This window comes from Cygnus atratus, chromosome 13, assembly GCF_013377495.2.
Source record: "Cygnus atratus isolate AKBS03 ecotype Queensland, Australia chromosome 13, CAtr_DNAZoo_HiC_assembly, whole genome shotgun sequence".
In the NCBI taxonomy this organism is placed as follows: Eukaryota; Metazoa; Chordata; class Aves; order Anseriformes; family Anatidae; genus Cygnus; species Cygnus atratus.
In genome coordinates this window covers 6615937-6643404 of record NC_066374.1, presented here as the reverse complement: position 1 = coordinate 6643404, position 27468 = coordinate 6615937, and the positions used below count along the sequence as shown (strand labels likewise).

The following is a 27468-nucleotide window of genomic DNA, read 5'->3' as shown; positions in this document are numbered from 1 at the left end:
CGCCACCGCCGCGCCTCAGGAGGCTCCGCTCGCCACAAAATGGCGGCGGAGCGCCGCGAGGGTGCGAGACACAGCAGGACACCGCTGAAAACACGCAGTTCTTCACTTTATTGTCGTTAGAATTAAAGACTTTGTGGCTGCCGACATCGCAAATTGCGCCGCGCTTCTGTTTTTCTTAGCGCGGTTTTCCAAAATCAATCGAACAACAGCAGATTGGAAATACTTAAAGGCTTCAAACCCCGTGGAAGCCCGCGACATTTATATTATTAAAGACAAAATTAGAAAAAAAAATGCTCGTAACAATGTTTGAAAATGTATTCGCTACATCATTAGTCCGAACATCATCACATTTGTGTTTCTCTTCAAGTAAACCAGCAGCCCCCCCGCTGTCTTGCCACACACATCACAAGACACCTTGATTTTAGATACCATGCAAGTCAGTACAAGAGCTTCTTCCCCAGACACTAACACTGAAGGTTTGCTCCCCCCTCCCCAGACATAGGATCCCTAACCTCTTCTAGAAGTGGCAGTCTTCTCCCTCAGACCCCGTGCAGCTGGCGAAGACAGATTAAAAAAAGCTAGAGAGAGAGAAAGGGGAAAAAAAGAGAAAAAAACAGAAGATTAGCAAAAAAGAGAAAGACATTCAAAAAGCAGGGAAAAGAGATGCAATGTGAAAACAGCTGAGAGGAGAGATGGAACCTCTTTCTGTGAGGTTTTGTATCTCATGGCACCTCAGACTTCAAGGAAATTACACAAGTAAAAACCTTTTTTCATTTAAAAGACTTTTAATTGCATTCTAAGAAGGCAAATGACCAGGAAGAACAACCAGTGGTTGACCTGTGGCATGGTGTTAAAAACAAAAATAATAATAATAAAAAAAAAAAACACAACTACATTAAATGCTTCTTTTATCAGATGTTCCAAAAATCACTGGCAGAACGATGCTGACCGGTTTTGGGAGCAGGCACTCAACAGTAATGGAAGAAGTAAACACTCTGATTATTTTAATTTGCTTAAAAAAAGAACCAAAGAACTTTTCAGGAAATAAAACTGTATTTATAGTGAAACAGAATACCTGAGAAAATACACTGCAATCGAGAATTTTAGCTGCCTTGATTGCTGGGAGAGGCCAGGCTGCAGTTTGGTGCAAGCCAGCAAGACTAATGGGAATGGAAGAACTGCTCATGAGGTTTTAGCACCAACCCTAACACCTCCCTAGCACAACTGTCAGCAGTGGTTTGCACTACAAATGGCATTACCTATCCTGGCTAGCTCTGAGGTGTGCTTATCATCCAAAAACCTGGGGTTTAAAGGGTTTTTGTTGGAACTATTTGCTAGTACACATCCTGATCTTTTAGCAGGGTTAGGACACATGGGTTCATCCTGCCTGCAGACAGTGCCTGTATGCAGTGCAACTGAAGGATCAGGGTCACAACAAGCAAGTCTGAAATGGAAATGAGTATTAAATGCTAGTCTTTAGGTAGCATGAATTAGCAAAAGAAAACATAAAAGCAAATTAAGAGAGATAGGTGATGTCATGAAAATGACACCAAGTATGAAAAGAAAAGAGTTTTCAATCTCTCAACTATGTGATAATTTAACTAAGGTGGTGTTCTCACCTTAAAGTCACCAATAAATACATTTAAACTGCATTGTTATTTCGCCAGCAAAAATAACTCACAGAACTTATTTCCACATTATCTGGGTGGAGAGGGACCAGGAGAAAGGGGAATCTATGAACTGCATGGAAAAAAAAACATTAAGATTTAAAGTTGCAGTGTCCAAAAGCTTGTTAGGACTCATTTTACATTGTTTAATAAAAGCAATAACCACCAGTACATAGTAAAGTCAGCTTCACAATGAGAATATAGGAGAGAGCAAGAGTAACACCATGGAAAGGTCACAGCTGAAATGCTGTCACGTTTTATTAGACCCTGTGATTTAACAAGTAAATGAAGGTCCACTCCAGCCCATTGTATTCAGGGATAATTACTCAGTACAGAGCCATGGGTTACTGTAAAAGAAGGGCAAAGAAAACAAAAAAACAAAAGAAGTAAATGTTAACCAGAATTCACTGTCTGATGAAGACTTTATTTAAAAAAAAAAAAAAAAGCATAAAAAATAAAAACAAAAAACACAAAATCATCCAGAAATACACACAGAAGTTACCTGCAGGCAAACCACAGTTGGCACTTGGCCACTCAGTGAACTCCTGGCCCCAGTGAGCAAAACACCTCCCTTTTTAGTGCACATCTTGCATTAAAACAAGGCTTTTGCTGAATAAAAAAAAATATATGAGGCAACCTGCCAACATCTGTACACTTCTGAACAGATGTCAAATAAAAAAAAAATATAAAGGTAACACTTTTTGCATTAAAATCAGAAATTGTTGGAATCACTGAGAAGAAAGTCAAAGAAACATCATCGTCTTTCTTCACAAACACTGATATGTACAGCAAGGTGACCAGCTTTCCCTGAGATTGGATCCAGGAAGTGCATCCAGCCCAGCACACTGAGAGGGCGACAAGGCAAGAGATCCTTCGTGACCCCTGCAGCATTCAGAGAACACTTAGTTGCAAACCATGGATCCAAGTTTGAAAATCCCCCAAGCTTGGGGATTCGAGGTTTGGATTCAAGCCCTCACGCCTGTGAGGATGTCAAGTCTTGCAAAAAGTCCTTTAAAATGATTTGAGTCGCGCATGACAGCACAGTGGGGTAATGATGGGTTAGACAAACAAATTAAAAAGGGGAGGGGGCAGCCAGTCTCTTGAGACCACCACGCTGCAGCGCTGGGTTGCATTCACAGCAGTCCCACGACAGGCACAAAATGCACGCCGCCAAGCAGCCGCGCTGTCACCATGCAGCACAAAGTGGAGGGGACAGGCAAAAAGCTGAACAACTGAGCAGTGGGGACGCTAGTCCTACAAGCGCTTGGCAGCCTGCTATTGACCAAAAGGGGAGAGGTATCAGCCCCGAGCATCTCTTGCCAGTTCCACGTAGGCTGTTGCTGAGTTTTTCACAAAAAACAACCATAACCCAGAACAGCCAAGGGTGCGGACTGTCGCTTAAAACAAAATGGTGAGCACAGTAAGGGAGCAATGAGTAAAGGTGAGCAAACAGGCACAATGGCATAGCTGCGTGTTAACCGAATGTGGGGGCATTCGCTTCTGGTGTGAAGGGAAAGGTTCTACAGGAAACCCGAACTGAAAATGAAAGAAAAAGGCAGATTAATGGCTTTATGGATTAATGACAAAATTAAAAAATAAAATAAGAATATAAATATGTTTCCTAACACACACAAAAAGAAATGTTGCTAAGTGTTAATACAGTTTAATTTGACTACAAAACATGCTTTATGCACACACACATGCATACACACACACACACTCAGCAGTGGGATGAAACATTTCTTTTCTACAACAATCCTATCACAGTTTTGCAAGCTGCAAGACTCATCAATTGTGGCTTGTTTGTATCCTTGCAAAACAGGGGAGCCCTGCAATACTTACTGGATCAATATTGAGAGTATTTTTCTGAATTCTGGAAAAGTACCATATATACATATTTAATTTAGCAAGGACAAATGCCCTTTGAAAAAGGCACTGCCTACATTTGTGTAGTGGAAACAAAGAACTTCATTTGATTCACAGCCCAGTACACAACAGTGTACAGTTACACCGCCTGCCAAGAGCAATCCAAACCCAACAAAAATCAGTAATGTTCACTCTAACTGCACTTTAGCCGTGCCTCCGTACTCAGCACCAGTAATGAACAGTGTTATTCTTTGAGCTTATTTTTCAACATTCATACCCTGAAAAGCAGAGAATTGTTCTTTTCAGTGTGTTACAGTTACTGCTGGCAGCAGAGGCATTCATTCTACCAGACCGCTCAAGACGACTGCGAGCTCCAGTTTGAGTCAGTGCAAGACCCTTCTGAAGCTCTTCTGTTAAGTGGAACATCCCATTGAAATAAAACTCGAATGCCTCTCACTGACAGCATGATGTTTAGGTGCTATTTCTCTTCTCTTGGTGGAGACAAGAGGGAAGAAATCCTGGAATCAGCTTCTCTCTATTTAAGGGCAGACCCTAAGTTAGTTTGGACTGCATCCAGCAGAGAACGTAAACCCAGTCCAGGTTTGTCTGCAAGGAAGGTGGCCTAGAGGCTGAGATTTTAGGGTTTTATACTTTAAATGCTGCTGTTCCACCACATTCCTTCTCAGGGAAGTGTGTCTCACACTAGGGGTGCTGTTACCCTCACATTGGTATTGCTGCTCTGTCAAGAGGCAAGACATTTCCATAAGAGCTTTCCTTTTCCTCTCACCAGAGAATCAACAGCAAATTAAAAAGGCTCATTTAAACATGCCCAGCCCAGCTGTAAGTAGCCCACTGCCATTAGCAGTTTAGCTAATAACCCTAATGAGGATCTGCTGCCAGGCAGGTGCACTTCTCACACATCTGGGTTTAAATTAGCCTTCATTTTACAATAGCTGTTGGCACTTCACACTGCAGACTCTTGCTTATGGTGAGATTTGTTAAGCCTTTTGGACATACTTATCTGTTCCATGAGCCTGCCCATGATGACGTACCCACCTTCTCTCCCTGCTCACGTCAAGGCAGAGGCACTCTGGACAGGCTCACAGCGTGACACCACTGGCAGGGCTCTGCTCCAGCAGGAACTCCCTGAGCCTTGCCAAAACTCCTCAGAGACTCAGATGCTGCCCTTAATGAGAGGCAAAGTGCTCTGGCAGGCTTTCTGGACGCACCTTGAGCACAGCCTTCTTCTGTGACTAGTCTTACCCAACTGGGCACACTGCGCCTGGCTCCCAGCTGTGTGTGTCTGCACCTGTCTGCTACAACTGAGTATCTGTCCATGGGGTACCCCACTGGACTATTAAAAATGTCATGAAGTCTCTCTGTCTGTATCCAGAGCCTTCGTTACTTGGTAAATGCTCAGTATCTCTCGTGATTCTGGACAACCAACTATAACCAGCCAGCAGGTGACTATTTCTCTGGTTATTTAGCAGTGGTTCCTTAACACGCTCACACACACACTCACATGTCTTTCTGTATTTCTCTGGTGTGTTAGGACAAATGAAAGCTCTGGTTTGGACAGATTTTACTATCTGTTGGGGGGGAATGTTGACACCAGTCTCGCATCCTTCTTCACCTGCACTGTAACCACAAGCGAACCCTGCACCTTGCAGGGGTGGGAGGGATGGAGAAGAAAGGGAAGAGACATTTTCAGGGCTAGCTGGGTTCTGTCATCACCACTTCTCCATAGCAACTATTGCCATGGTATCGACACGGCCTACGTGATTAAAGAATATCATTTATTTCTAGGGGAGCTAGAATAAAGAAGACAAAGCCAGCAAAGTGCCGGAAACATTTAAAAGGAAGAGGACCTAATCCTTATTTTCCTACATTTAATGTCCAAATACTGAATCTCCCTGCATTTTACTTTGCGGAATTTTTAATGATTGGCTTCAATGCATCCTTTTTCTACAACTGCATATAGAGAGAGACTGGTAAGGCATATACAACGAGGGTGAAAGCAGTGGAAAACAGGGATAAGATTTTTAGGCTTCTGGACTTGCACAGGGTCTGCTTTTTTAGGAACTGTAACTAATCCCACTGTGAGGTCTACATTAGTTAATGACGCTTACCAGGACAATGTGCCTCATGCACCATGCAGCCAAGAGCAGTTAACTGTAAAACAGCATACATGTAAGAAAATAATGGTGATGATGATGCAACAATAAAAAAAAAAAAAAAAAAAAAAAGAAACCAAGTCACAATTAGTACAAATTACCGAGCTTGGGCTTAAAGAAGTCTCTGTGAAAGAAAAAGGCTAGTGGACTGACAGTTATTATTAAATGAGACATGATTAAGCTACTGGCTTGTGAAATTCAGGGATTGTTATAGAGATTTATGAATGAAATAAATACTGAAATGAAACATTAAGGACAATTGGAGAAGTTAGAGCAAAGAAAACATCACTATTTTTAACACAGCTGTTTTCCTGGAGGAGAGAGGCCTCCTATTACCTCCCCAAGCCTGAAGCAAGCACTGACCCACCGCTTTCAGAGTTTACTGTGCCTCACACTTAACCAACAAGGACAGTACCAATGTGTATTCATATGGATATGTGTGGTGTGAAGGATGCTTCTGAGATCAGAACTGCTTCTAGGAACAAGTGTGTGACCTGGCCACAGCTACTACTCACTGACACTACAGGGCACGTTGTCCCCCTTTTCTGCATTCCTCACCCAGACTAATCTCATGGCACAAGTCTGCAGTCCTCAGAGTGCAGACGACTGAGGGCTCTGAGCATGAAAAGAACTTAGTTGTGTATTCCTCACATAGTCCAGGCTGTCCCCAGTCAGTCTCAGGCTCCTCAGTTTGCAAAGATATTAAAACCCCCTGAAGGTAATTCAGAAGGGCAAATCAAAATAGGCAGTGGAAAAAGGAACGGACAACCCAGAGAAGGGCAGGAGCACTAATTGCTCATCGCAAAAGAATGTTGACATTGAGGCAGTTCCAGCTCAAAACGAAAAAGACTAAAATAGGATCTGATTCTGGTTATTGGGTTTTTCCCCTCCTGTCTCATTTGATTCCAAGTTTAACAGTCAAGGACTATTTTTCCTGACAAGCGGTCCTGTCAGCTATCTGGGCATGTGCCATATTCTTCGTATTAACAGCATTTCTCCATGTACTTAAAACTGCATCGTGCAGGCAAGATTCTCTGGGTTTGCTTCAGGGATGTGCAGAGAGGGGATTATATGGCAGTGATGTAAAAAACAGACACTTGTTTATCCACACACTGCTCTTTGTATGCATGCTAAGGTGGCACAGCCCTCCACTTTGGATAATGTACCACAGTGAGAAGAAAAGGAGCTCCTCATTGCTAGGTGGAACAGGAAAACTATTTCAGCTGTACAGCTGGGCTGCTCTTGAGGAATTGCAGAACATTAAGAGCCTGGGATGGGCACTGCTGAGAGCCCAGACAAAAGAACCATGACCAGAGGCTGAATCCTGCTGCACCGGTCCCTGGCATGAGGAACCTTTCTAAATCCATGCATTACTTCTCGCTCTTTCTGTGGAGGGCAAAAAGTTGGTTTAGGGCTAGAGAGGGTACTAACACTTTTGCAGCCTTACATTTTGCAGATTCAAGAATTTCAGACTATTAGGCTCCCTGAATAATCTCCACTGCATAAACGTTTCCCAAACCTAATCAAGACCCCAGGACAGGACACACACCCCTCTGGGGGTGGCGGGACAACCCCGTTAACCACACCCTAACCTCGGCAGGCAGTTTTGTTCCACTTCATTACAGGCACTGAAAGACCAAGGGAAGAGCAGGGAATCCCAGCAAATGGAAGCAAACTCATCCTCTCCCATGCTGTCAGCAAGCAGTGAGGCAGGTGTGTACTGTGCTCGCTGCTCCTGAGGATGACAGAGGTAAAATGCTTCCAGCTACTGCTCAGGCTTACTAGAGATTACATCTGTCTGCAAACCTTCCCCTGATAAGGACTGGCTAAATTGGAAAAGAGCTATGAATACCCAGGAAAACGTTAAGAGAGAACCATTACTGAAAAGCAAATACCACCAGGTTAGCAACTTACTTTTTTCTTTCCTTATCTCTTTTAAGAGTTTGCGATCCTCCAGCCTGCTGAGCCTGAGATTGGAGCAATTCAGCTGCTGTCTTCCTTTGTTTAAATGCATTTACTTCATCATCCAAAGATTTCTTCTTATCCTCTAGCTTCTTTTTTTCATCCTGATGTAACTTCTTCAGACGATCAAACTTTTCATGCAGCTAGAGGGAAAGGAGAGAGGCGAGCATTACTTCAGTTCACTGGAGAAAAGAAAGATGGAAGGCTCCCATGAGACCTCAGACCACAAGTCTCTGTTGGGCTCTACATCATTTCTAGCCCCCTGAGCTGACACTGCAGAGACAAAGGGCAGGGAACAGTCTTCTTCCAAAGCAGCCTACAAACCAGGCAATGCTCTACTGATGCACCATTGCACGGACTAACAGTAGAGGATTAGGAGAGTGTAATCATAAAAACATTTTAACCCACTTATTTTTCTTACCAGAGGTCTCTGCTTTATTCCTCTTTAAAAGACCAGTACACGAATGGATTTTTGTGCAAATGGATTTATTCCTTTCCCAACACTAAAAGTTGCATGGGTATGTTTTTTTGTATAACAAGGTTACATCAGGGGCTTTGTTCCTCTCCTTGAATTTTAGCACACCACAGCTGTCTATCAGAATCACAGAATAAGGCACTTTCATGGTGCAGTAAGCTGTATACTGCAATCGTTGCCATCTAGTTTTGTCCTACAGGATGAACACCTTAATGTCCCCACGATCCCAAGTTAAACCTCAGACTTTTTGATAAAGTCCTAAGCTACATTGCAGAAAGTGCTTTGGCAGCAGCTGCCTACTTGGGAGTAGATCTATCACCCACAACCACCAAGAGACAAGTACTGTAGTCTTCACCTCTTTTTCAGCCTCCTTCAGCTCCGCTTCTTTTTCCTTGACCCTCTGGACAAACATTTGCCTCATTGCCTCTTCCTTTTTCTGCAGTTCCCCCAGAAACTCATTTCTTTTGGCCTCGTAAGTTTCTTGTAAGCTAAAGAAAAAGGAAAGTCCAATGACATGAGTGGGGACAAAATCTGCTTCCCCTGAGCCTCTCAAATCAGGCCCTCATCATGAAAACCACTGGATTTATCTGACCTGGCAGTTTTTCTTGCCACATTGGTTCTTTACATGCTCTCTCAAGGATGCATGCATATACACACACACACACACACAGTGCATCCACCAATGCCTCCCTTGAGCTCCCCTGTCTACTCCAGGGATCCCACCTGAAGGGTTTGCTGTCTGGATCGGTGTCCTTGAAACCCATCTCCTCCAGCTTACACCGCCGGTACAGCTCGTAGTGGCGTGTGTGGGTCTGTTCACGCAGGTCTTCCATGTTCACACGGATCAGCATCTCTCGCAGCTTCACAAAGTCGCAGTGAGCTTCATTCTCCACTATGAGAAGACATGATAAGGAGTAAGGCAGGGGTAGAAACAAAGATCTCTTCCTGCAATCCCCACATCTACTCCTCCAACAGGCTTAACAGCCCTTCTGAACAGAGAAAGCTGTTATTATAGGCCTGACACAAGGATTTAACAAGATAATCCCCCGCAAGATATTGAAGACCAGCAGGTCTTTTTGCTCCTCTTATCAGAGCAAGCCCACTGCCTCCTGGTGGAAGTGCCACCCTCCATGCCATGAAAATCCCAGGTCTTGACTCACCCTGCACTGTGCCCCAGGGGTACTGACGAGCTTTCATCATTTTGTTTCCTATTTTCAGTTCCTCTGTGCTCCCGATCACTGCAAATGGCAAGTGGGCCTGGAACACATTTAATGCAACCCTCGTTAGTCCCGCTCAACTCCAGCTGACTCGACAGCACGCAGAGGTCAGCACAACCACTGAGCACGACAGCCATTACGCACAAGCTACTCTCAGGGAGTCTAGTCACTGGCCACTAGCCCAAGGCAAGGAGGGAGAAGGGAGGGTCCTTTTTGGAAACTTTGTTAGTGCTACCACGCTACATCCTCTACCTGGCTGATCCTCCCAGCCACAGGACCTCAGGTGAGATGAGCCAGTGCAAGACTAGCATCAGAGAGACAGCTCCAACAACACGCTGCGGGGCTCTGCCTGCGCTGCTGTCCCGGGGGCTTGCCGTGTCTGAGGAGAACATCTGCACAAGTACAGAAGCAGTAAAAGAGGTCTTGGAGCCTTCTTGATTTTATCCCACCGCTCCCTCGGCTCACAGCAGAGCACAAGACAACTTGCTCTGTCAGATCAGGGGACTGAAGTCCCTCCTTCACCCCCAGGATAACAGCTTTCCTCCCTGTCTGCTTCAGGCCTGGTGAGGAAGGGCTGAACACGTCCCTCCACCAGCTCAGCTTCTGCATTCATGCGTGCCCTGAGGTCTGGCCACCCCAGGCACTGAGGGTGTCCCAGGCTGTGCTGGGAACGACCCTGCATTCACCGAGCCTACCTACTGCTTCTCCTCTCAGCTCCTGAGAAATCCAAAGGAGTGTTGATGGCTTCACAAAATCCTCATGATGCTGATGCTATGCATAGCCACTGCTAGATGGCTGCACAGCAAGAGGACAAAGGAAGCTGAATCCAGGGATCATACCCTCAGGGAGCGACCTTGGGGACAGCATTGCACAGCTGTACTGCTACCTCAGCCATGTCTCATTATGCTCTTCAAGCCAAGACATACACTCCATTGTTGGTATGGTTGTTACAAGTACATTGTATGGTTACAAGTTCCTTGTATGGTTGTCACGAGTACCTGATACTTGACTAAGAGCAAAGGGAATTTGCTTGTTTTGACCCAGAAACACAAAATAGTCACTTTTTAGTGAGAGTTTAAGAGACTTGCCCAGTGCAAGTTCAGCAGAGATGGAACAAAAACACTGCCAACATCGCTACAGGTTCAGAAGACCTCACCTTATGCTCCCCCCATTCCCCAAACTCAGGCAGCCAAGCAAACCCCTCAGACTCTGCTACCTTTCTTCATTTATCTGTTGTGCAATAAGTGAGATCTTTCCCCACCTCCGCTTCCTCCTAGGAACCACACTGCATTCTGCCAAGCTACAAAGAAGTCAAGTGGAAGGTTTCAAGAATTAAAAATAAAGTTGCCAGCTCCCTGCACCCACCCCTTCTGCTGAGTTCTGCGCAGACACATTTGTTAGCTGGAGCCTTTAAACTGCATTTAGTTCTGGGCAATTAAAAGGGCCCCAGGATGCCAATTATATGGAAGATCAGTGACCTTAGATTGCTCACAAGAGCAGGTGGAGAAGCTTTAATTCCACAGGTCATCTGAAAACCTGGACACGTTGGTAACAGCCAGTACAAGCAAAAGATTTCAGAGATGACATTTTCTGCTTTCAGAGTGTGGCTCATATAGTAACACACCAAAGCTGCCTGCAAGCACCCACAAAGATGGGCTCTTCAGCTTTCATTCCCTGGCCTTGCAACTCTCACACTGGGAACACGACAGCATAAATGTGGCTGGTGGTCAAGCTGGTGGGGCTGCTCTGGGCCACGCCGAGGCTCTGAGCACCTGAGACGCTCTCCATGCAGAGTTACCTTTGCAATCATGTTGGAGAGGCCAAGCAGCAGAAAAAGAAAAGTGATCTCCCAGGTAGAAGGGGATCTGATTTTCAGCAGAGGGCTGTCTAATTGCAAAGGATGCGTGCAACCGGTCTGCACCTGTGTCCCACTGTTGGAAGCTCTGCAATGCCCCAGGTACTGAACCCCACAAAGGCCTCCTCCTCTCCAGGCCTACACGGTGCTGTTGCCAGAGGAAAAGCCACTGCAGTTTGGTGGCACCTGAGGCCAGCCAGCACGTGGGCTGGGCCCAAGCTGCTCCCCATCCAGGCCATGGGATCATGCCAGTATTTGCTAGAGGCAAAATGGGCTCCCTTTTTGTCCCTGGACACCTTCCTCCACAGACCACCAGAGCTGCCCTCCTCCCATCCTGTCATTCCTGGGTGAGTTTCCAGACCTCCCTGTTGGCTTCTTCAGGCTGTCCCTGAGGAGCATCCCTTGGCTGATTTTTCCAACTGCTGTAAATGCCATTTGTTTGTTTCACACTCAGGTCTCTGGAGGAATGAACTAAAGGGATGTTCAGGAGACAAATTGAGCAATGGGAGCAAGAGGAGCAACCTGGGGCAGTGGCAGAAACTGAACCTTGTCTGTCTGTGGGCTCGGTCACCACGAATGGTGGAGCCGGTTCCTCCATCACTGTCAACTGTCTGGCTGCTGCCTTCACCAGGGAGAAAGTGCTGGTGATTTCCTTTTTCCACAAGCAAGTTCCAGCTCCCACCATCTGGGACAGCTCATGTGGTTGCATGTGGTTTCATTTAAATAGCAGGTGCAGGGAAAATATATTAATCGGTCATTAGACTAATTCATTCAAAATGGAAAAGCCAATTGGGAGTTGAAAGAATAGGAGAGCTTGTTTTTCTTATTATGATTTAAGAATAAAATCCGGATGGGAGGAGATCCAAAGAATTTTGGAGAGTGTTTTCAAGTGGTCTCTACATCTCTGAACTTGTAAATATCGGCATAGTGGCATTATCAAAAAGACCAGATCAATTTCAGGCAAAATCAGGCATCTTGTTCTGAAGATTTGTTTAATCTGATTATTTGCTAAATACTCCACTTGACGCCTTTGTTCATGGTTAAATACTTTTCTTTCTAATCACGATGGCACAGATCTTAAATCTTCAGTTCATCAATTCCTGTCACATCAGGCAGTATTTTGTTTAGTAAGTCAATTCTGTATGCAAAATACCCTGAAAAAAATTACTCATGCATCCAGCACAACTGAATATAATAAACTAAAATGCACATTAAGCAGTGAGTTTGCATATTTTAAAACCCATTTTTACTTTTCATGGAAAAGACAATCAATGCAGATCATAAGCAAAACATTAAGTAATCAAGAGACCAGTCTCAATTTTCTCTGTAATTAAAAAAAGAAAGGTAACTGATCTAGAATGTTTGCTGGTCAGCAAGAAGCCCCACTTTAGCCTGAAGACTTCATTTATAACCTTTCAAAGATGTTGGTCTGTAAGAGGCAAAGACAATGAAGCTTTCTGGAGAGAATAACAAATGTGAAGGTTAAGCCAACTGATTGAAATAAAAGTTTTCCATTCCTCAATTTCAAATGTGATTAAAATTGACAATTTAAATTTTAAACCTAAATCATCCCATCCTGGCTTTTTTATTGGTCTCAATTCCTCCATCTCCTCATCTCCTGACCTGAAGCATAAGCAGATTTGTTTTCCAAAAAATTAGTATTTGGATACCAGTTTTCCAGGTGTGCAAAACTGCCTTGATTAGATTCAGATTCCAGCCTGCTTAGTCCCCATAAAGCTGGTAATTATGATTTATATCAGTTTAATGGAGGATTTAAAGAGTTGATCTCTGTGCAGCAGCTGACACAATCCAGAACGCCTACGATCTGAGACAGCAATTCCCTGTCAGGAGACATGGAAATGACCGAAAGCAAAGATAAGCAGTTTACCTCCACCCTCAGAAGGGCCAACGGGAGAGGACCTCTCCCTTTGTCATCACATCCCTGGTTCCTTGAGGACCGAGTGATATTGTATCTTCATTTCCAGCAGTAATTTTAAAATCTGGTGCAGTGAGAGCACTGAGCAAGATGCCATCACAAAATTACTCTGACTAGGAATTAACTTGTGTACTCTGTTTTTCACACACTGGTGGTGCATGGGACAGAAATCCTGGATCTGAAGATGGTCAGAGGCTAAGGAAATATTTGGGGGAAGCATCATATACCTTCTCTCTCTTCTTATGTACTCCAAGAGTGACCAAGAGCAGATGTTTAGAGACAAGAGGGGCCTCTGGTCCAACCTTTGTATTTTATGGCTGAATTACAAATTTCTCACACCAGCACTTGGTTGTAGCTCAAAGGAAGCCATTGCTCTAACCCAGCCTCACTGCATCCCCCTGCCCACCCATGCTGGCCAACAGCACCATCCTTCACCAGCGCTGCGAGGCCAAACCAGACACAGGACCCAGCTAAGCAACAGCAGATCAGTAACAAAAGCAGATCAATAATAAAACAGGAACTCAGCGCACAGGAGGAGTACCAGAGCCGGCCAGGTGAAGGGACTCTGCTCCAAAGACAGCCACAGCCAAGAGGAAACACCTTGTAGAGGCAGAGCTTCACAGGAAACACCAGTCCAGGAGAGCAAAGCTGTTTGGTGTGGAACAGTGGAGTGCCTGACTGTAGACAGTCTGTCCCTCACATGAGACAGATAATATGCCTCTGATTAATTCATAACCCGTGGCTGTCCTTGCTCTGCATAGCCGGACCTCACCATCTGTCCAATTTCCTGCATGTCTTTCAAGATTTATGTATTAGGACAAGGAAGGGGTTAAAAACCATCTGCTTTCTTACCACAAAACCCTGCCAGAGAGGCCGTAGCCTATCACAAGGCTCTGCCAACCACTACACAGATGGGATCCTCTGTTTTTAAGACACAAAATTAAAGGGAAAATGGATTTAAGAAACACCTCATTATAGGCCACCACCCCTACAGTGAGAGTGCTGAAGTGCTCCAGGAGAGGAGGAAGTGCTGAGTCACTTACATTCATTGTCCCGTTTATCTCTGCCACCGACTCATCGTCTGTTGGGAACTGGTAGATCTGAACCCCGTTACTGACCAGCTCACTTGTGATTTTAATTTTAAATTTGGTCAGCTCGCTCTTGGAAATGGCATCCGATTTGGCAATGATAGGAATGATGTTGACCTAGAAAGGAACAGAGAGATAAGAAGTCCTGAGCTTCGCTCCAGGTAGTTTTTCCAAGTCTACAATACAACTTACAAAAAAATTAAAAAGTGCTTAGGAAGTCTACTGAATTTAGCTGTCAACTCAGCCATTTTCACTAGCATAAAGGCTAAGCAGAGTGGGGAGATATGCCCTGGAAAAGCAGCAGTATTCCCATCATGAGCAAGGTGACCTGCACAGTACCAGTTAAATGTGCCTACCTTGCTGTCAAGCTTCTTCATTGTCACCAAGTCCAAGGATTTCAGTGAGTGGCCTGTGGGAGCAATGAAGTACAAGCAAGCATGGATCCGGGTGTCATGGTAGTTGTGCAAGACCCTCTTTATCTTCAGTTCTTCTTGCAAGTAGGCTTCAAACTGAGCATCGATGAACTCAACGATGGGCTTATAGCTTCAGTGAAAGGAAGAAATGGTTATCCATCATCTCACAGTCAGAGAGGTAAACAGACAGCATTCATTTGCTTGCTTTTTAAAAATGAGCTGCTCGTTAGATTTCACTTTTCAGGACCAATTCTCTGACCAATTCAAATCTGCAGGTCCCTTCCAAGGCTATCTGTAACACAGAGCCCATCAGCCTTGCAATGTAAAGGGCATCAGTGCATCTTAAACAAAACTAAAAGAAAATCTAACAGACTTTGCAACAAAGCAAACCCCATCTGTGAAGATGTGCATTGGACAGGGCCTGGTGGAATCACACACCTCTTAACTACCATGCTCCAGCCCTGCTGGGACGTGAGCTGCCAGAGATAGTTCCCCAAATCATATTTCACTGAACATTAATCATGCGTCCTTTGGCAAGATGGAAGAGCCCTGCCAGAAGTGGTTGTTAAGCCAAACGGTCACTACACCACGCTAGCGGTTTGGCTGGCTGCTTGCGGTCAGCACAGCACAAGGCAACGAGCACAGAAATGCCCTGGAGCTCTCAGCAAGCCCCACTGGCTGAATTTGGGCAGAAGGCTGCCAGCAGGCCAGATATTGCTCTGCCAGCGTACGAAAAGCTGCTGTGACAGCTGGAGCAGTGCTGACACACCGGGGTCTCTCTCCTCTTTTCTCCCTGTCCCATCCCAAAGAGAGGACAAAGGCAACTTGTAAGAAGGAAAGAGGAGAGCACAGTCTGGCCCAAGAAGGGCACAAGAGAAAGCCAAGCATTAGAGAACGAGGTCAGGATACGGCCTCTCTCCCTCTTCACTTACCTGTCCTCTTTGTTGATCTGATCCCCAAAGCCCACTGTGCTCACGATGGTCAGTTTGAGGTTGACGTTGCTCTCTTGCAGGTCGTAGGTACTAGACTTGAGCTGGACCCCAGGCTGCGAGTGAGATGCTGGGTCACCTTCAAACTTGGTGTTGAACAGGGTGTCCATGAGGGTGGACTTACCAAGGCCAGTTTCCCCTGTTGGAAAAAAAAAAAAAAAGAGAGTTGAAATGTTTTGTTGAATATTAATACGGCTTGCCCTTTCAGCATCCAAATATTAACAGGGGTGAAATTGTAGCAGATGAAAGCAGGTCTCATGCTCCAAAGGGACCGTCTGGCAAGCAGAAAGGCATGTACAATGGGAGGCCTGTATTCCAGGCAAATTACATTTCACAGTCTAATGGCCATTAATATCGTTAGAAAATAGAGATGAAAAGAAAAAGGTGAAAAGGCAAAGGGGAAAGCATCACTCAGATCCTGCAGAATCCCGTAACTACACTACAGAAGATCCTGTTTTCATTAAAAGATGTGGGGGGATGGAAATGGGGCTTATTGCCATCTCCAAAAAAAGACTCTCCAGATTAATATTTCTGCAGCCACTGAAATAGCTTCCTTCAGTGCAGAAACAGAGCTGGTTCCAATCCCACAGCAAGCTGTGCAGATGGTTTCTTGTACCCACAACAGCCTGATTTGGGGCCCAGCCTTCTAGAGCAGAAGGGACATTTTCTGTAATACCTGCTTTCCGTATATTAGGAAATACTAGGCTGCACAACTCGAACAACACTCAGAAATCTGCTTCCAGAAGTTCTGCAGCATTCAACTGCTATTTGGATCCCATCTATCAATGGGGAACTATTTCCTTATCTGGCAGGAACAGACAAATCCCAGAGACCAGCCTTAAATTTGTTTTAGATACATCCCAGGGAGAACCAAACAAACCCCTCCGTGCACTCATTCCTCCGGGCAGCCTCCCTTACCACGCTCTGGCAGCAGAGCCAGCTTCCCCAGCCCACAGGACCTGACTTTGCACCGAACCTCTAAGCAGTCTGGTTTGTTGCCCCGTGAGGACTGTGGTATTTTGGGGAAATGGCCATTTCTCAGCTACCCGTCTGGTTTTTGCTGAAACTTCAGCAGCTAGCTGAACCCCACCCACTGCGCAGGCTGCTCCTCCAGACTGCCCCGGGACCACAAGGAGCCTGTGTCTCGGTGAAGCAGCCTTCCCTCCCTCGCTCCCTCCCTCCCTCCCTCAGCTCCCTAACAAGACATCATCGTTTTCCTGCTTTGCTCGGAAGAAAAGAGCTTCTTATTTTTGTAGGCTTCGAGTTCTGCAACAGATCCAAACTTGCATGAAACGCCCAATTCAATAAGGGGAAACTCCTCCCCTTCTTCCCCTGTCCAAATCTCTGCGCCTCTCCCCTGCAAGCAGGCAAATTCCTCTCTCTTGGCCCCAGCGGGGACTTCTCCAGCTCAGGGCAAGGCAAATCTGCACTGCCCTGGGAACCACGTGCTCTCTGCTCACCAGGATCATACACCAGGTACCTTTCCAGAAGGCAGAAAGATTCACTGACATCTGAAAGTCAACACAAACCTCGAGCTGCAATACTAATAGTGTCACAGATGGATGCCAGCTTCGGCCAGAAGTCCAGTGGTGTTCACACCAACCTTGTCTGCAGCCCCAAGGGGAGAGGAGAGTCAGCACCGGGTGTGCGGTGCTACAATCCTGCCCCGGTCTGGGCTTCTAGGGCAGCATTTGTCCCCGGTGGGGAGAAGGTGCACAGGGCATGGGTGCCAGAGCATCGCAACGGTTTGGATGGGGATTTCAAGAGTTAAGAGCAGAAAGCCTGCACGACCTCGCCAGGCCTTTCGCAGGGATTCCAGGAAAACGTCGGTGTAAAAAAATGACCAAAATCTAAACAGCTTGAGAAGGCGGCAGCATTTCCAGAGCTCCTGCCAAGGGTTGCTGCCCGGACCGGCAGGACGGAGCAGGCAGTTGGCTGCCTGCATCCCTGGTGGGGACCGGGCAGCTGGTCCTGCTGGGGGGGCAGCCCTGGGGCAGCCCCACACATGTGCCAATGCCCCGCGCACTCCGTCCCATGGAGTTTGCAGTAAGAGTGATTTTAACTGTCGGGGAGAGGCGCAGAAGAGATGCAGGCCAATTCTGAAGACAGAGCATGCTTTTACACTCCATCTCCCGCACGCTGCGCAGGGCCAGTAGAGGTGACTCCGAATTCTGACGCTGAAGTTTACCTTTTGGAAGGGGAAGATGGAAACCGTTAAGCCACGATGACACAGATGACAGCTTCCCATCCAAACACCTACACCTTCGTGTTTAGAAAACAAAGCCTCCAGGCACTTACGCAGCATCTCAAATGTGAAGCCTGCACATCAGCAATCCCATTCCAGATACAGCACGGTTTAACCCCCCCGACACAGCACGGCATCAAGAGCCTGCCAGGGAAGAGGATGGAGGAGAGCAGAACGACTCTCAGCTAACAGAAACGTGGCACTAATGCTAGCAGAGCGATGTGAGATGGTAACGCCCTGCTTAAAGTGCTTTGCTGTGTTAAACACGACCAGAGCTAGGGAGCAGCGCTGCTTTGAAGGGCAAACGGCGAGAACAGAGGATTGCTGAGCCTCCTGAGAGATCCTGCCTGACACAGAGGCAACTTTCTGCTAGCTGGAAGATGAAATTGGTGCCAACTGCTTCTTGTAAGGACGGGAGTCCAGATGGAACAGATGTGCTGATGAAAAGGACAAGCAGTCTGTGCTCGTTCCAGCCAGCAGCACTGGAATCTTCTCCAAAAAAACAGAAAGGATGAATGGGGATTAAAGGAGGCAGAATTACCGTGGAAAAAGCAGCGGCGTACGCAAATCGAGCGAGAGGCGTCCTTGGCAGGGAGATTATTTCCTGATGTCAGGCGTAGAGGCACACATGGGATTTGATCTCCAACACTGCACTTAAGCTTTATGCGACTCTGCAGCGGTCTGCTCTCCTGGAGCAGAGCTGGCAAGGCGCTGCGGGGAGGACAAGGTAGGGACGGTGACCTTCATTGTTAGAGCTCGGCACCAGGAAGCTCGCACAGCCCTTGAAACACGGGAGCATTGTGCCTTTCAGCGCCGGCTGGATTTTAGCTTTCAAGTCTGACGATTTTCAGAGACAGGGGGAAATTAAAAAAGAAGGCGAGGCACACCACAGCAGTCGGATTCTGGATGTGTGGCATCCCCACGCCAGCTCACCCAACACCGGGTGAGATGGAAAGGGCCCACAGCCCCAGCACCACACCTGCTGAAGTACACGCTGTGAAAGCCCTACCTCCTCTTCCTTTCTGAGCCTGGTGGTTCAGTTTGCTTTCCCCTGGCACATGTTAGGCAGAACAACGACTGACTGCTCACTGGCCCCCTTCTCCATCTCACTCAGGATTTAAGAGACCCTCAGTCGACTCTGCAGTAGGTCAGAAGAGTCCTCAGAGAATTCAGCTGTTGGAAAGCACGGAGTGTTTGAACCCGCACAGAGTCCTTTCAAGAGAGAGCAACCCCTGTCGTTCACAAGGTTAACACCCGTGGCTCCAGATATCAGATAATTCCATCCTATAGAAGACGTACATGCACGCACAGCCCTTTCGTGTGAAGGAACGGGAAGTAATCTGATGTAGCTGGTTTGTCGGGACGAGCCCTGAGGCAGCACAGCCTGATAAGGCCATCTCTCAGGGAAAAAACAGCTCTTTTCATCTGACAGCACACCATCGCAAGGCAAAGGCCAGGCTTGCGGGGGGCAAGACGAGCAACAGGGGCCCACAAAAGATGCAGAAGCGCCTCAGAGGAGCCCGGGGCCTCCCAGCCGTGTTGCTGCCATCTGCCCCGCGGGGCAGCGGCTTTTCAGTTGAAGAAAGCCTGTTCTCAGCTGGTTGCAGCGGTGACCACAAAACCCACCGTTTGGCAACTCGCGGCACCACAGCTCCTCACCCCACAGAAAGCTGCCTGCCGGAGAGCTGAGGGCAGCTCTGCACGAGGAAACCCGTGTGCATCCCACCCTTCCCCTGCTGCTGGTGCTCACTGGTTTGGGGACCCAGCACGTGGACTTACTGCTTCTTTAACACAGCCCCCTTGGGGTGACACCTCAAATTCACTCCCACCATCACTGAGTCCAGAGTAATTCCAGCACAGACCGAGTGCTGGGAAGTAATAAGCCAGAAATGGTTGGGACCAGTTTGGGAGCTGCTGAATGCACAAGGAAAAAACACAGGAACCATTCTTTGTGAGTCCTCAAAGCCGTGGTGCAGCCCCTGGGAAAAAAGAAGGTGTTTTCCCAGCAAAATAGCAGTTTCTCATTGCACTGACTAGGCTGCTTAGGACAAATCCCTTGCAAATCCTGCGAGGGAGGAAGGGGGAAATTCCTGCTCGTAATGGGATGCTAGTCTAATACATCTATAATCTACCCCAGCCAAAACTGAGAAAGTTTACCAAATAAAAACCTATTCTTCCCCTCCTTCCCCCACCTCGCTGAGCAACGCAGTCAGCACAGAAGGGCTCAGCCATTAAAGACTTCCCCAGCCTTTGCACTGAACTAACACACGGCCAGCATTTTAGCAGGGAAGCTTCAGGGAGCAAACAGCTGTGCTGAGGAATAAAATATCAGAGAAACCATCCACAGCCCCTAACTTCTTCCGAGAGCTTTGCTCATTCACTCTATCTTTGGCTTGTCTGAAAGGGGAGACAGCTTCCAGCATGAGAACAGCTAAAAATTGCTCTAATCTGGACGTACTGCTGAGAGTCGCTTCTGAAGCTTTCCCCGGCTCCTCCGCTGGGAGCTGGAGGAATCGGTGGCTCGGCTCCAGCACGGTGCAGAGTAAAACTGTCGCTGGGTTTTTCCTCCAACGAACTCCACACACAGCTGAAAAATGGGGAGTAACGAAGCGTCTTTCTATCGTGTTTAGTGGCCTGACTGTGGCATCAGTTCACCTTTTTCCTGTTTTGTTGGCCTCGATCCTCGTTCGTTTTCTGTCCTTTCAGTTTTTCACCCCAAGCTCCTGTTGTACAAGGGAGACCCAGCAGTCTAAATGACAGGCGGATTCTGGGACCTTTTCTTTTCTCTTCCCAGGATGTTTAAGAGTTTAACTTTGTTACCACAAGTTAACAGAGGCTCTTACAAGCCACGTTAAAGCCTGAGCTCATCAGCTAAAAATGTGCGCATCTTTTTCTAAGGGAGCTTATTCATTTTTTCTATGAAGCTTCTTTATTTCAAGATTTACCATGTCTGTGTTGTTACCATTCATAAAAGACTGACATTAACAACTAACGCACATTGATCTCGGTGAGCCCTCGTTATTCAGAAGAACAACCATTTACTGCATTCCCGTTCTGCTGTGCAAAGAGGAAAGCAGGGGTATTCAACTGCTTTCCACACATCCAGGGGAACACTTAACCATGGGAGGCATCTGCCACTGCACCTATAACTTGCAGAAAATAGCACAGCAGCTCAGTAAGTGCAAAAGGAAATACAGTAAGGCTTCAGCTTGGGGACAAGAGTTTCACTAGGTCACGTCTCATTCGTGTACAGTGGAAATCACCTACTGACTCAGCCTGACAGTGACCTCGACTTGTCAGCAAAGTTTAGCATCTCACAGGAATGCCATTGTCAGGGAAAGTTTTCCTCTCGGCTCCATTTAACAGGGCTCTCAGCACTCTGCTCCTCTCATCTCAGGCTTAACCCTGGGTCCGTGCCCCTGCTGGCTCTCAGGAACAGCACAGACAGCCTCTGTGCGGACGCGGAGCTGACCACCAGCAGAGACAAGTGCCCAGGAGCCATCAGCAGCTGCAGCTCTCCCCTCTGTCATGCCAGGCACTGCAGACAGGGCTTACCTCCGGTGGCCACACAATAAATTCCTGTTCCCAGAGGCATCAGCACATCAAAACAACCATCCTCACCGTGGGGAAGACCTGTGAGAGGGGCAGACACTGCGGGACAGACACCAAGTCCTGCTACAGCGCCAGGGCCCAGCTCAGATGCATACAGCTTGGCAGCCTGGATAGCTGCATGACCAGCTAAGGCTTGGCCAGACACTATTTAATTCAAGAACGCACAGGAAGGAGAAGAAAAAAATAGCTTTTAGTGCTTTAAGAGGCGTATGACTGGTATTTTGTTAAAATAATTATAATAATAACTGAGTGTCTGATCAAACAAGACCTCAGAACGGAGTTCTCTGGCACGAATACCTATTTTCTTTTAAAAACACAACGTTGGAACATACCAGGCAAATAAAGATCATAATAAACGCGTGGGACTTTAGGCATTTCATTTCTGTGGTTCACTGCTTGGTAGAAAGCCATACTGCATAACCCCAGCAGGGATTTCCCAGGGCACCACTAAATCTTGTTACTGAAAATAGGCAGAACAGGGGAGTGGAAATTCAAATCAAAGCTACCTTGTTAACTCTATTACCTATAAGCTACATCCAGCTGCAGAAAAGCCCTTTTCAACAAACAGAGCTTCCCAAGATGGAAATACTCACCCACACACAGGATGTTGAAACAAAACCCATGATTAACTGACTTATTAACCAGCTGGTCAGGCAAACTGTCAAATCCCACGTGTCCAGAAAGGGGGACAGTACGACAGCCTTCACCCTGAAATAATGAAAAATACACAGCCTGTCATTTTCAAGCAAAATCCACTTATCTCTACATGCCCTTAAGACCTCCCAAGTAGAATAAAGTATACAGTCCACGCACAGATTTGCACATATATTGTAAATCTTGTGATAAATGTAATCAGCATCAATCACTCTTTGCCAAAACAAATGCAGAGAGCACGAATCAAACATCCTATTTGCCCTACGTGAGAAGGTAGCCCTGTCACCAAACTGTGCAAAACACAAACCCGAACACAACTGCTGAAACAAGGAGCTGACGAAACATTTCTATCCTGAGAAATTATGTAGACACTCAAGTCTCACCTTATACTGAAAACAAAAAGAATCCCCTGGGCAAAGGAATGTATTAGCGATGCCTCCTCCTGCACGCCTATTGCAATGCACATTAAAACTTCAATTACAGAAACGAGCTAGCAACAATTAGGGAAACTGTACCTACATCGGTAATTGAACAGCCCAAACACAGCCTCTGCACAGAGAGCTGCAGAGAAGCAGCAGAGAATGAAGTCTTTGAGCTACCAAACGCAGCGAGATCTTCCTTGCTGTTGCAAATACAAAACTCTCAGACTGCAAACAGGAGCCTGTCCAGACTTACAAAGCAGCCATTAGCACCAGGAGATGCGCGGATCATTGGAGGAAGCTGCAAGGAAGATGCAAGACCAGAGCCTGCCCCAGTGGTGAGAGGGATGAGCTCCAGCCCCTCCGTGCCACGCACCCAGCACAGCCGCTCGCTAACGGAGAGGGGCTCCGAGACGTTCTCCTGGCCACCAGGGCCTCCTTACCTCCCGCCACCCCACAGAAAGGGATTTCTCTCTGCAGATCACAGGCTTTTCTCTTAAGGATGTATTTTTGGTGCCAAATGCAGAAAATTCCCCTCTGGCCTTTTAAGCACATCATCAGCTTGCAAGAAATATTACAACCACGAGGCAACAGTTTATAGGGGTGTAATTTTCAACTTATTCTTTCAGGATCCTGTTTCCACATACATCAAAAAGCTTGTTTATAGGGACAGGCACACTGGTTTTCCTCTTTTGTTAACAACCCTAGTGTTTTAGGCCAGCAGAATGCCCCCAAGGTCTGCATCTACCACTCAGAGATGGTGTTTTGTTTTTTTTCCCCAAATGTGAGAATCCAACTGCATTTCATCCATTAACCATATTTACAGCCCTGTGATGTGTAAATATGTTTCCCCCTAGCCATATTTTGTGTATTAGTCTGATTCTCCCTGCCAAGATGTTCACAAATATGGCTCATTATTGACTCCTGAGCACCTTGCCTCCAGACAACACGCTAACCAGGAGGGCGCCCCACTCACCCAGCAGATTTTGGTTTTGCCTGCTGAGGATGCAGCTCTGAGGCCAACAATTCACAAACTGAGAGATTTTATACGAAGCAGAGGAAAGGGAGAACCAGAAGACTGTCAGGCACATGGATTTTGTGACACCACATCTCGACTCTCCTCCTAAACTGCCTTCACCACCAAAGCCCCAGCGCTGGAGTATCTCATGGTGAGGTTTTATCCCCAGCGAGGGAGCAGCACGGTCCTGGTGAAGAGCATGCAGAGGCGAGAGAGACCCACAGACAGCAGTCTTCCTGGGGAAGGAGAAACATCCAGTGTATTTTTAACACCCAGCCTTAAAACTGTGCTGTTGGGAGATTGTTTGAACACTACACTCTGCAGGAAGCGTGGGTGGGTGTGTAGGCTCTCATTAAGGACAAATCTTCTCCTGGTCCCTAAATATAAGCGTGATCCAGATGGAACAAAGTAAATGGTGAAAGTTAAGCCCCTCTCGGCTAAGAGGAGGCATTTATTGTCGCACCGAATTCAGCCTGCGAGTCATTTCCTGTACCCTGGTTTTCTAGTCACCTGTGGTTTTATAACACAGTTAAACCACGCTTCGCATTTGTTTCAGGTCAGGAAACAAATACGACAAAATCTGATTTTCAGTCGCAGCAGCTCAACCTTCACGTTAAGTACACAGCCACAAGGCATATCGTGCTGTACTGGCTAAAAATCCAAAGCCTGCAATGTCCAGGCACTCAGAGATCAGGCGTGTTGAAAAAAAAAAGAGAGAAATTATGTTTTATTTTATATTTTAAAAAGAATGATGTTTTTTATTTATGTGGTGTTGACACGGATCAGAAAGTTGTCAGCAATTACCAAGCCTCTGGAGAGAAAAGAACCATTTTCTACCTGATCCCCCAAGAAACAGGGCAAGTAATCAGTCTTCACATGCCACGAGGTGCCTCTATATCCAGAATGCTGCTATATATAAACAGCACCATCATAAACAACATATGAACATGGCGATTAGTCATACTGCCTGGATATTAGATGTAGATTTGGATTACCTTGTTCAAAACCGAAGGAGAATATGTTAAGCTCATAAAACAATTTGTGCTGAAAAAGTGTTCAAGAGCTGCCATTGTTTACCCTGGAAAAAACAATGTTTTGGTTAAATTTAAAATGCACGAAGAGGTATCAGCAAGGGAAGCGAGGTTTAACTGCTGCCCACACGGAGGCTTTTTCCGCTAGCACCACTGAGCACTGGCTGGCTGAGAGCCCTTCCATATTCTCTGGTTTAAAGTTAGCATCTTCTTGGACTGAAGACAAAGACGGGAGTATCTGGGAAGCCAGTGTGAATACTGGCACTGCACCAAGACACCAGATGCCTTTTTTTTTTCCCATACACGCAGAGTGACCCCCCTAGGATAGAATGGGCTGTTGTTGCTCGGGAGGAAGCAAAGCGTGTTTGCCACAAACAAGATTAAAAGAACAAAAAGAGCAACACACTCTCCTGCTGCATTGCCAGGCGGGGCTATTTCAGAGCAAAAGTAAAGAGTAGCCTCTTGTAGAAGTTACTGAAATTTTTTCCCTGTCTCTGGAGGATCTACACACCTTCTGGGAGGGCCTCTCCATGCCACAGGAACCACTGCTGCCTGCTCTAATTCTTACAGAGACGTACCTCAACAGCATGGAAAATACAGAGAAATTAATTACCCCAAGCCAAAAAACCCTGCATATTAAATGCTGCTTTACAAAAACGGGCAAGATTTAGACTCCAGGTGTTTGAATCTCTCCAGGATGAAAAAACGATTAGAGAAAAATCTTGCTGAACTTGCATCTCTGCCTTCCTGCATCTCAGGTACAGCTCCTAGGATGTCCTCAGAGCGCCGAGAGGTGATTGCTGCTCCGTGGGGATGAAGCAGGGTGTCCTCTCCGAGACGAGCAGCGTGCTGCTCACTGCAAACATCCACGTGCTGTATTCAGGATGGTTTCTGGTGGCCTGTACTAACAGGAATTACGAAAAAGGACACCACGGCTAAGAAAAAGCCTGTTTGGCAGTGCTCAGGCAGAGCACAAATATAAAAAATCCTACGGCTCTGAACCCAAGGGACCCAGCGTCCAAACAAGGCCTGCACAACAAGAAAATGCTCCCCAGCCCTGCAGTACTACACTTTTTCTGCACTTAATTTAAAAGAGCGCTCCTGTTTGGGACACCGACTGACATCTAATGCTTCTGACACCTGTCCCCAGACGAGAACCATTTCAGACACCGAGGCCTGGGAAGCTCCCTTCGGAGGGAAGCTAAACAGACCCCGAATTCGGGGTTTTCCAGAGCGTTTTTAAGTGAGAACAACATCAGATCCCTTCCCATGACCTCGGCATTGTGGCATCCACTTCCCCAGACTGCGCTTGGCTCTGATTAAACAACAAATTAGAGCAAGGCTTGTACCAATTAGTTTTCATTTGTACAAGTGTGTAATTCCCTTATGCAATGAGGGAATTATCCAGTAGACAGCAAAAACATTCCCCATGAAACAAATGCAATGCAGGGATGTAAAGTGAAGGTATAGACTTTGTGTTTCTTCTTCTCGCTCGGCTGATAACATATCATCAGGGTGAATATAAAAGAAAAACAACAGAGAAGCAGGAGAAATAGTTCTGAATCAGCCACCAAGGAAAGCGAGAGAGATCTCCCCAAAACTCCTGACCGCTGACTGCTCCCTTGGGCCGTATCGCATCCTTCAGGCATTCAACGTTCACAAACGGGCAAAAGCTTCCAAAATCCCCAAAATCGCCACCAGGAGCCCCGGAATCACCAGGACGTGAGAGCAGACTGCTTTGCCGGCCGCAGCCACGACCCAGGCTGACAAGCCGCCGGTCTGGGTGAAGGCATTTCTAATATCTCATCCGTCACACGGCTGGTTTTCGCTTTGGCCTCTGAAGAGAGGCTGAGCCGTAACGTAATTCATTCCAGGTCACCAGCAGATGTCTGGAAGTCCTGCACATTATCTGAGGAAAGCCTAACGCTCAATTTTCTTTAAGACAGGGGAGCAAGTGAGTCACTGTACATACCTTGGCACAGCACACAAGGCAGTGGCTATGTCCAGGAGGAAATAACACCACGAACCAGCAAGGGATGGCCGCATCTACCCGCTCAGCAAGATTTGGTCCGTGAAAAAAACATGCTTTGAAGACGAAGCAGCAGGCGCTCGTCCCAAGCAGTATTTCCGCGCTGAGGCACAGTGGAAGCCCATCACACCACAAGCAAACCACTTCCACACGCGGGCGCGTGACGGCGGTTCTGTACCGAGCATGGAGGTGGCTCGGCTCCCGACGCTTCTCTTCTGGATATTTCTCTGAGGACGGACGGGTGGATGGACAAACAGACAGAAGGCTCTGCCCTGAGGCAGCGAGGGGCTTGGGGTCCCTTGGGGGACAAAGCTGCCCGGCTTGGTGCAGCACAAGGCCCTGGGATGGCGGGTTTGTGAGGGGGACGAGGATGGGGATGGGGGTGAGGATGAAGGTGAGGGTTTGGATGAAGGTGAGGCTGAGGATGAAGGGCACGGCGAGGGGCCGCGGTGCCGGTTGTCCCCGCCGCCAGGGGATCCTCTCAGGGCCGGGGGGGGCCGGCCGCAGCCAGCAGCCCAAGGTCACCGGGCACGGCGCTGCCCGCCGCGACGGCGACCGGGGACACCGAGGGGACCAGGGACACCGATCCCCGCACGCAGCCGCGGCTCCCATCCCCGCACCCCTCGGGGGCCGCCCCGCTCCCCGCAGCCCTCCCGGGGCACACCACCCCGGCCTGGCCGTGCCGAGCCGTGCCGAGCCCCCCCCGTGCTACACGGAGCCCCGCGGCCGGTCCCGCTCCCACCTGCCGCGCCACCTCGGCCGCCGCCATCGCTGCGCGCCCTCCTCACGGCCCGCCCCGCCCGGCCGGGCGGCTCCGG

At 47.3% G+C, this 27468-nt stretch overlaps 1 protein-coding gene across 12 annotated transcripts; it reads right to left on the bottom strand.

Moving 5' to 3' along the window:
- Positions 1 to 85: 85 nt before the first annotated feature.
- Positions 86 to 27468, bottom strand: SEPTIN6 (septin 6). 12 transcript variants are annotated; one of them, XM_035541298.2, is made up of 11 exons: positions 27393 to 27468; positions 22093 to 22207; positions 15586 to 15781; positions 14597 to 14783; positions 14196 to 14357; positions 9305 to 9401; positions 8868 to 9036; positions 8500 to 8632; positions 7622 to 7812; positions 5663 to 5705; positions 2072 to 3203 (listed from the first exon to the last, which is right to left on the bottom strand). In XM_035541298.2, the coding sequence occupies exons 1-10, from the start codon at positions 27417 to 27419 to the stop codon at positions 5702 to 5704; spliced, it is 1281 nt and encodes a 426-aa protein (XP_035397191.1). In that variant the 5' UTR covers positions 27420 to 27468; the 3' UTR covers positions 2072 to 3203; positions 5663 to 5701. The 12 variants fall into 12 exon arrangements, with proteins under 12 accessions (XP_035397189.1, XP_035397187.1, XP_035397188.1 ...); XM_035541293.2 differs by lacking the exon at positions 27393 to 27468 and adding an exon at positions 26594 to 27267; XM_035541296.2 differs by lacking the exon at positions 5663 to 5705 and having other exon boundaries at positions 86 to 3203.

Bases quoted from the DNA above. Each gene is read 5' to 3' on its own strand.
- SEPTIN6 (XM_035541288.2), bottom strand. From the start codon at position 27,262: ATGGGAGCCGCGGCTGCGTGCGGGGATCGGTGTCCCTGGTCCCCTCGG. The intron at 9,037-9,304 runs GTGAGTCAAGAC...GTCTTCTCATAG, and splicing joins CCCCTGGGGCACAGTGCAGG to TGGAGAATGAAGCTCACTGC. The intron at 2,550-7,621 runs GTAAGTTGCTAA...TGAATGCTGCAG, and splicing joins AGAGATAAGGAAAGAAAAAA to GGGTCACGAAGGATCTCTTG.